Genomic DNA, 9525 nt, shown 5'->3' with positions numbered 1-9525 from the left:
CGGCGCGCGCACCAAACACCACAGCCACCTGCGCGAGGCCCAGTGGGCACAACGTCTGCATTCGCACTTTCGTCACGGGCGCCGTCGAGAGATCCACGGAGCCGAGGACAGCGGCCTCGCCTCGGCCAGCAACCTATAAGGTTCGGGAATTGCGGCCCAGGAAACCTGGAGATTGGCCGCATCCCCCAGAGAGTGGGCTTCACTACTGCTATCCAGCTGCTCTGGCCTGCAGGCCTTGGCGAATCGGCGGCGGCGAAAGCTGCGATTAGTTCTTGAGAAAAAGGGGGCGGGACTGAGAGGAGGAGGCCAGCCAGAGATGAGGAGATTTGAGTGGCTCGTTGAACAGTCGCAGATTCGTCAGGCGGGCGGGGCGAATCGGTGGCTAGCATGCGCGCTCCTTTGCTCCTCTTCCCTGCCCTTTCTTCAAGCGGCCGAAGGTCCAAGAGCCCGCAGATTCGCCACGGGTCCTGGCCTTAGCCGTCTCCTCCTTTCACCCGCCTTGGTGGAATCAGGAAAATAACTCCCGGTTAGCCAAGCCCTATTGGCAAAGTCAGCCACTTTCTCTGGATCTTTCTTACTAGGACAGCTGAGAGACCAGCCCAATTCCGATGCAGGGGGAAATGGCTACGACGCAAAGCTCCTCTTCAGTGTCGGATGAGAATTTGCAGCCAAGTGAAAAAGGGCCCAGGTAGTTCTGAAGAGCCGGCCTGGCGAATCTGCAGCTCCTACTGTGGGCGTGGCCAAGGGGCTGCGCGCAGAGGGGCGTGGCCAGAGCGTACGGAGCCGGGCACAGCGGGGGCGCTTCCTGTAGGACCCACCGAAACCGGGGCGACTGGGAGGGGCGCCCGGGAAGTGGAAAAATACAACCAGCAGCGGTGACTCAGGCCGTTTACCCGGCGCCGCAAAGAATGCAGGGATCGTTTTTCTACTGTTACCCTCCTTGGACCTCTAGCTGTCTAAGATCCCCATTTGACAGAAGGGGAGACTGAGGCCTGCAGAGGTGTCACGCTTTGCCCGTGCTCAGTCCACTATTGTCAGATCCGAGGCGCTCTCGCCGAGGCTCTCTCGGGATTCTCTGAAAAGCCTAAAGGTCTTTAAACGGGTCTTGTAAAGAAATGATAATGTAGGTTCTACAGGAACTGGGTTGAGCTGGTCAAGTCTCCAAGTATTATGGTCCCAGTGCCCGCTGTTTTCAGCTGCTCGGCCTGCCTGCGTTCAGCCCAAGCCTACACCTGGGAGCTTGGGGCTAGGTACCATTTTTCTGCGACATGGACGTAAGCACCCTAGTCTAGCTGGGGAACGACCTTCCCACCCAGGCCCCCCTGCCTGAACCGATGATGCCCTGGGTTCCAGATGGCTCTTCGTCACTGTCTTGCTGTATGACCTTGGGCAAGTCATTCGTCAAATTTGGTCCTTTCAATACGGATGTTAATTCCTATCACACAGAAGGAAAATAGGTATCTGAATAGTGCAGGTAAGGCCCCTGGAGCCTGGTTCATGCAAACTCATCATTTTAATTAAGAGAACAAGAGATTGGGACTTGTCCAAGGAGTCGCACCACAAGAGTTGAAGACAGAGGGCTGGGACCCTTTAAAATTTTGAGAAAATGAAGCTGGAGAAATAAATTTACACGGAGGCATGGTGATGAGGTCAGATCGTTTCCTTCCAGGCTGCTTTTCTCAAGCCAGAGATTTTCACAAGTGATGGTAAGTTTGTTCAAGTCCATCTCACTGACTAGCTGTGTGGCCTTGGACGAGGTCCTCAGCCTTCTTGGGCCTCAGCTGCCTCCTCTCTGAAATGTAACTGATAAAGACTTGTGTCTTGAGGTGGTTGTGAGGGTTAAATGAGATAACTATGGAAAGTTCCTAATATGTAGTAAGAAACTTACTCCAAGTCCCCAGCAGGCCAGATAGAGACCCTGGGCTCACACACCAGATGGGCTCATACTGGGAACCCAAGCCCTCTGCCCCCAGGTGTACTAGCCTCCAGCTTGTGCTCAGGAATAAATCACCTGATGCCAGGACACTTCCCCTTCTCCCCATTCACAGCTACAGGGACATCTGTGAAACACAATTTATTATATAAAACAAGATGCATCAAGAATTCAGTATCGGGATAACTCTGCATTCCAAGGGTTAGGATTGGATCTTCTTTAAAACCTCCTCAACCCAACCCTTGCTAGGGAGTCAGGCTGGCCACACAGACCTGGCCCAGGAGAACAAAAACCAGATTTGGAAGCACAATTGTAGGCCTTGGGCAGCGGGGGAGGCCCTGCCCCTTCTGCTATGACCACAGGTCGCCAACAGTAGGGGATGCACTTGAACCTCCAAAAGGTTCAAAAAGGTGCAAAAAAAAAAAAAAAAATGCATTGACATGTCATTTTGGGTTTGTGTATTTCACTGTACATAAATTATACTTCAATAAAATGTATTAAAAAAAAAAAAAAAAGGCTCATCCTGAGAAAGGTTGGGCCTATGCCTGGGGTACCCACTGCTGTCGAGTCGATTCTGACTCATAATGACCCCCTATTGGGTTTCCGAGGTGGTAAATCTTTACGGAAGTAGATGATTGTGCTTGGTCTTCCTTCCGCAGAGTGCCTGGTGGGTTTAAACCACCAGCCTTCTGGTTAGCAGTCAAATGCCTTAGGCACTGTGCCACCAGAGCTCCTTGTACCTGGGGTAGAAGCACCCAAATCTCTCTCTACTGCAACTAAAGCAAGAGGGTGGGGCCCATCCAAATCAGGGATGCGAAAAGCTTCCTCCAAACCGCCAACCATAAAATAATTCTACAAAATATAAAGCAAAGGTTGGCAACTCAGTGGGTTTGTAACCTTTGACCTCCACATTCTGTGGAGTGGCCAGTGGCGGAGGGTCAGTACCAGGGTCTGACCAGGGTCTTCCTCTGCCTACCACATGAGCCTTAGACTGAGAAACTTGCACTTCCTCCTCCCAGCCAAGACAAAACGCATGGGACGACAGGGAGAATCCCTGGGAATGTGGGAGCTGCCCAAGGCCCTGCTCAAAGGCCCCCCGAATCTGGTCTCTACCTGAGAATGGCCACAGGCAATGGCTCTAGCCAGGGAGAGGGATGAGATCCATAGGCCACTGGGGCCTCTGGCCGACCCCTGAGGGAGGCAGTGCTTGCAACGGAGGTTAACACCAGCCTCACACAGCCTGCAGCTCCCCTTGCAGGCGACTCAGCTCCTCTAACTCCTGCTTGTGACGGTCTGTCTTGTGTGCCACCAAGGAGCGGTAGAAATGTAAGGCAAAGGCCACAAACACGAGCCCCACAGGTACCATGATTGCTGTAGAGGCCATGGCTGCTTGCCAGCCTGGCCCGTGGGCCTCGCTACCACCGCACACTTGCCGGGGTGGGCAGGCCTCAGGTGACCCGGCATGTGACGGGGCTCCAGAACCAGGGGATGGCAGGAGCTTTGAAGCTGGGCTAAGAGGGGTGGCCACCGGTGGCACAGTCCCAGGCACCTGGGAGGCAGCTACCACAGGAGCCGGTGTGCCTGAAGGAGCCCCAATGGGTACAAACTTGACCCAGCCAACCAGGACAACTTCAGCAAGAAAGAGGAAGGTGCCCAAGGCAGTGGAGAAGCCCCAGGCCAGCTCCACGTAGCGGTGGAGTCGCTGGTGTGGTGACTGGTGGACAGAGTTGAGGTTGTGGATGTTGCTAACGGCTTCAATGTGGGGCAGCAGACACGTGGAGACCATGAGGGCAAAGAGGTGCACAGCTACTAGCACGGTGGTGCAGGCACTGAAGGCCACCAGTAAGCCTGGCGGGTACTCGTGTTTGTTCTCCAGCTGTACCTCCACCATGGCCACCTGTGGGGACAAGAGGACACTGACTGAGTATCTGTGATGGTTATGTTTGTACGTCAACTTGGCTGGGCCTGGCTGACTGGCTGGGCAGCTGGATGTAGTATTCCCCATGATGAGACTGGTAATCAACTCCATGGTGGAATCTACTATGAGCAGTTGAGTAGCTGCCTTTGGGTATATGGTCTGCTTCCTGTATAGAAGGAGAAGCTGTGAGCATGGTCTCTGGCCTGTGGCACGTTTGAACCCTGCATGTAGCTGTCTTTGTTGAGCAGCCTGCTATGCTCTGCCGACCTTGGGACTTAAAATGGACTTAAATTAATGGCCTGCCATGTGGTTTGGTAACATCGGGACTGTGCCTTTTGACTTGTCAACCTTGGGCTTGGCAGCTTCAGTAGCCAGCAGCCATCTGAGTGAAGAAACGCCTCTAGCTCCAGTGGGCCAGGAGCAGGAGGCAGAGCTGGACCCCCAAGGTTGAGGGGCTTTCACCCAACCCCTAGAGCTTGGCACTTTGCACTTGAACTTAAAGCCTCCAAATTGTAAGAATAAACTCCTGTTTGTTAAGGCCACCCCATTTGTGATATGTTCCTGTCAGAGCGGCACTAGGGAACCAGAACAGTATCCATAACCTCCACGGTATTGTTCTGTTTTTGCCTGTTGGGATACATCATCATCTAAAACATGCCTGGCTCAGAGAAGGTACTTAGTCTTTGCTGAGTGAATGAATGAATGGGCAGCCTTGCCAGGTTGTCCTGTTCTGGACCTCAGTTTCCATTTGGCTATTGAGAGGGCTGGACAGCATGTCTCTGACAGTCTTAACTTGGTATAACTAAGGGTTACATAGCGTAGACTCTGGAGTCGGGCTGCCTGGGTTCGAATCTCAGTTGTCCAAATCGCGTGATCTTGAGTAAGTGGTTTATTTCTCTCTGGGCCTCAATTTTGTCTCCTGCCTCATAGGGTTGTAGTGAAAATCAAATGAGAATACACACCATGCATTAAAAACAGTGCCAGGATAAGAGCTGAACATGCACCTGAGGTAGATATATTCCTTGGAGAGAACAATCATGGGAGAAAGAAGGGCTGTTTACGCACAGGGAGACAGTTCAGAGGGCAGGAGTGCATGGAGGGATGGACACAGGGAAGAGGTAACCATGGGAGGATGTGGGAGGGGAGGTATTGCATTGGGGTAAACTGTCAATGTCATGAGACAACGTGTGTGTGAACTGCTGTATGGAAAGTGAATTTGCTCTGTAAACTTTCACCCAAATCACAATTAAAAAAAAAAAAAAAAAAACAGTGCCAGGAGCTTAGGACCATAGTCACAGGAGACATCAGGTCAATTGGTTATGGTCCACCAAGACAATGTTCTTCTATATCCTACTTTGCTGAGTAGTGACTGGGGTCTCAAAAGCTTGCAAGCAGCTGTCTAAGGTGTAACTACTGGTGTCTCCTTGTCCGGAGCAGAGGAGAGTGAAGAATATCAAAGACACACAGAAGTAATTGCTCCAAGTGCCTAACGGGCTATGGCAACCTCAACCTTCACAATCCTGAGACGAGAAGAATTAGATGGTGCCTGGCTGACCACTGTGAAAGGGATCCCAGTTAGAGGTCCTGGACAGAGAGAGAAAAATGGGAGAATAAAACTCACAATCATAAACAAAAGACCAGGCTTAACTGTTCTGACAGAGACTTATATAACCCCTGAGACTGTGGCCCAGAGTCAGCACCCTTCAAGTCTAGAACTGAACTCACTACCAAATAATGGACAGGCCTATGGGGTGAACAGTAACACCAGGAAGGGAAGTAGTCACGCTTGAGAACAATCAACCCTGAGACTGAAAGGGCAGCATTTGCCCAGGGATAACGCTCTGAAGACAGGAATGGACAGGGAAGGACAGACATGGTACCCATAGGGAGGAAATGGGAAGAGTGCTGTTACATGTCAATATCACAGAACAAAACATGTATCAACAGTGGAAAGGAAAACCAGTTTGCTCTGTAAACTTTGGCTTGAATCACAATAAGAAGGTAGAAAACAAACAAACAAACAGTGCCAGGCAGGTAGGAGCACTATGCAAGTGTTTCCTGTCATTACTAGAAGCTGAACCAAACTCACTTTCGTCAAGTTGATTCCGTCTCACAGTGACCCCCATTGGGTTTCCATGGAAACAGACTGCATCATCTTTCTTCCATGGTGCAGCTGGTGGGTTTGAACAACCGGCTTTTTGGTTAGCAACCAAATGCCTTAACCACTGCACCGCTGGAGCTCCTATAGTTATTACTATGTTGTTGTTGTTCTGTGCCGTTGAGTCAGACCCGACTCACAGTGACCCCTCGTTGGGTTTCTGAGGCAGTATCACTACGTCAGTAGATTGCCCAGCCTTCCTTCTGAGGAGTGGCTGGTGGGTTTGAACCACCAGCTTTCTGGTTTGCAGCCTTAGGCACTATGCTACCAGAGATCCTAGTTATTACTATAGTTAACACTAAAGTCCTAGGTCACAGGTTGCAAACTGGCATGCCAATAAGCCAAAGGCATCCTGCAGCCATGTTTTCCTTGGCTCACCCAGTATGTTTTTTTTTTAAAACAATTCAATCAGCTGCCAACCTTTATAACTTAAGAGATTTCATTTTCATATCCCTTTCTCCAAATCCTCTTGAAAATTCAGAAGATCTGGCCACAGTAGGTTCACAGTACTGCATGGCAGCTATCAGCCATGGTTGAGTCATGGGTATGTGCCGTGGACAGGTCATGGGGTCTCTAGATTGTTGCAGTCCCCACCCAGTCAACCTGATGTCCATATTACCTAACTGGCCATAGCAAACGTTTGAGTTGCTGACTCTGTTCAAGGCTTTCATAAACCTGGACTCTTCAGCCAGACTGCCTAAGTTCAAAGCCTGCTCTCTGCCACTAACTTGCTGTGAGACCTTGGGCAGGTGTTTACATCCTTGATTCTCAGTTTCCATATCTGTAAATGGGTCACAGTAGTGGGACCTCCTTCATAGGGCAATAGAAAGATGATGCACATAATTCCCTTGAGCAGTGTCCAGTACTTGGTGATAGTTCAGTGCAATTTGTGTAATAATGGATTCCATGTGGCTTCCAGAATTTTGTTGTTTCTCCATCCCTGGTTCTCTTACAGTCCATTAGATTGTTTGGGGTTGGGGGAAGCAGAAGCAAAGTGCAGAGCCTGGCGAGTGGTGATAAGAAGCAGGACTGAGTATTTTGGGAAATCGAGCCATGGTTAGTATCAACAAGTCTTTTCCACAGACAGGGACCCAGGCCATGGCTTAGTCCTGGTTTCTTCCACAGCCTGGCCTAGCACTCTTCTCCCCTGCCAGGGCTGGGGTCAGTCCTGCCCCTAGAACCTACACATTGGACATCTTGATCCTGCAGAGAAGACCTTGGCCTTTAAGCTGTCACCCTAGCAACAGGTTGGACTGTCCCCTTGGGAACAGGCTGGACCATGGCCTGATGGGGGTGGGAGACCTCCCCTAGTTAGGTACAAGGAGTCTGCTCCCTGTCCTCTGCATTTGGGACAGATGAAGGTGAGTCAACTCTCTGACCAAAATGACACTCACCAGGAGGGGTGGGCTGACCTGTGGATCCTGGACAGGTCAATACCAGTAGAGACTTCCCCTGTCATCTTTCAAATACAGAGGCTGTAACACAGAGAGGGGCAGGGACTACCCCAAATCACCTGACCCCCACCTCAGCTGATTCTAGGCCCATATCCCTTATCTTTTCCACGGGAGCACCTTCCAAGATGCCACTCCTCCAACCCCCTTTCTCCTCCTTCCTGTCCCCAAGGTGGGGAAACCTTGGACTAAGTCCAGCGAGGCAGGGTCTTAGTTCATTCTGTATCCTTCATCTGTTGAGTGCCCTTGGCAGAGCACCCGCCCCACTCTGTGCCTCGGTTTCCCCGCCTGTCCAATGAGCAGCTTAGTCTGAGCCATCTCTGGTGTGGGTCCTGCTTTGACATGTTTGGAGACAGAGCTCCTGATGACAACCATCACAGCTCACCCCAGGGCAGGTTCTTGGCAAACAACGGAGGGCGCACCCTCCATGATCTCATTTGATTTCCCACTGGCCTTGGAGGGAGTGGAGGCCTGTCCAGGGTCACACAGTAGACCAGAAGCTGGGAGAAGCCAGAACTTGTGTCAGCTGACTCCTCACTCTGGGACCTTCCTATGGGGCCCCTGCTGGGACCGTTAAATGACTGCCGCCCACGTCTTCAGTTTATCGGGTGGAGGAATCTTTTATCAACTTCCTAATCCGCTCCCATCCCTAGAGGCTTCCTCACTGGCATCTCTTCTCAAAGCTTTCCTGGGCAGCCCTCAGCACCCTTCTGTGGCTGCTCGGTGGTAGTCACCCCCGTGGGACGGGCCCACCTCTTGCGGGGTGACCCCACCATCCAGGCTCCTCTCTGGGCCTCCTCCAGCCCTGCAGCCCTAGTTACACAGCCCCGCCCCGTTTGGATTATCCCCGTTCCCTGAACCTCTCCGGGGACCAGGATAACCACTTTCCCAGCTGGGCTGTGTTCCTTTTGGATCTCTTTGCTCCATTGTTGCGTCTTTCTCCCCCTGACCCGGTGACACCTTTGGGACTCAATGACCTCCCCACTGTCCTGTTTACGCTCCTGGGAGCCTGGTTGTCCACCCCCCCCACCCCAGGAAAAGGGGCTCGCACAGTCCTCCGGAGCCGTGTTCCGTCCCCTTTCACCCCCTGAACAAGCCATCTTCCTCACACTGTGCCCTGTGTTCCCGGAGGGCCGTTCACGCACGACCCTGTGCCCACGCAGGTGCCGCCACTCCCACCCTGTGCGCCCCCTGCCGTCCCTCACCATGGCGAAGCCCGACAGCAGGGCGGACGTGCGGCTGGAGGCCTTGAGCTTGGCCCGGCTGAGGTAGAGTCGGCGCCAGCTGAGCGCCCGCAGCGAGTGCTGACTGGCCCCCATGAGGTCCAGGTAGCCGCGGTGCACGAACTCTCGGTACGTGGCCGAGGCCGCGGGGCCGTCGCCAGCGGGGTTCAGCGGGGCCTGCTCGCCCGCGTCCCCCTCTCCGCCCTTCATCCTGGGGGTCACGGCGGGGCCGACACGCCTCGGGGACCCTGGGATGGCCGGCCCGAGCCGGGGAGAAGCCCCATCTCCCGGCGAGGCGAGCGGGGATGCTGGCGGCGGGCGCCCAGGAAGAGGCGGCCCGGGTGGAGCAGGAAGAACGGGCGTCGGCGGGAGCCCCAGGGGCCGGCGCGGGACCGCAGAGGCCGAAACAGGAACTGGGGCGGAGGCGGAGCCCGGGCGGCCACATGATGGGGTGGGGCCGCGGGGACCCAGCCCCCGCTCCACCAGCAGAGGCCCCGAGGGTCCCCGCGCTCCCGGCCGCCGAAGAGCATCACGCAGGCAACCGAGCCCCACCGAAGCGAACGCCCGGGGCCCGTCGAGTGTGACCGGGAGTATCTGGGCCTGGGTGTCCTGGGTCCCTTCCAAGTGCACCTGGGTGGGCCGAAGTGCCCAGACGTCCAAACCCCTCTCTAAATACCGAGATCGGGGAAGATGCGCCCAGGCGCTTCTAATCCAGCTGCGGGGACCACAGGCGGCCTTGCAGCCCCAGCTCCAAGGAGCCTGGGGTGGGGGGGTCCCAGGCCTCCAGATCCATCCCAAGACCCTCCCGCTCTAGTAGCGGGCACTCCTGCCATCCGTTTCCC

General features: G+C 53.9%; 1 protein-coding gene across 1 annotated transcript; it reads right to left on the bottom strand.

The window, feature by feature from the left end:
* Positions 1–3164: 3164 nt before the first annotated feature.
* ORAI3 (ORAI calcium release-activated calcium modulator 3) lies at positions 3165–8893 on the bottom strand. Its single transcript, XM_007950258.1, has 2 exons — positions 8666–8893; positions 3165–3830 (listed from the first exon to the last, which is right to left on the bottom strand). Exons 1-2 carry the CDS (start codon positions 8891–8893, stop codon positions 3165–3167), a joined length of 894 nt encoding a protein of 297 aa, XP_007948449.1.
* Between the last annotated feature and the right edge of the window lie 632 nt (positions 8894–9525).

The sequence above is a fragment of the Orycteropus afer genome, unplaced genomic scaffold (genome assembly GCF_000298275.1).
Source record: "Orycteropus afer afer isolate SDZICR_OR568_19922 unplaced genomic scaffold, OryAfe1.0 scaffold00266, whole genome shotgun sequence".
NCBI lineage: Eukaryota > Metazoa > Chordata > Mammalia > Tubulidentata > Orycteropodidae > Orycteropus > Orycteropus afer.
Note: the sequence above shows the minus strand (reverse complement) of the source record. Positions and strands in the feature narration are given on the sequence as shown.

What these genes read in the sequence shown, in the direction of transcription:
- ORAI3 (XM_007950258.1), bottom strand. Translation starts at nt 8,893, where the DNA reads ATGAAGGGCGGAGAGGGGGACGCGGGCGAGCAGGCCCCGCTGAACCCC. An exon ending in TGCTGTCGGGCTTCGCCATG is followed by an intron (nt 3,831 to 8,665) that starts GTGAGGGACGGC and finishes TTGTCCCCACAG; the next exon opens with GTGGCCATGGTGGAGGTACA.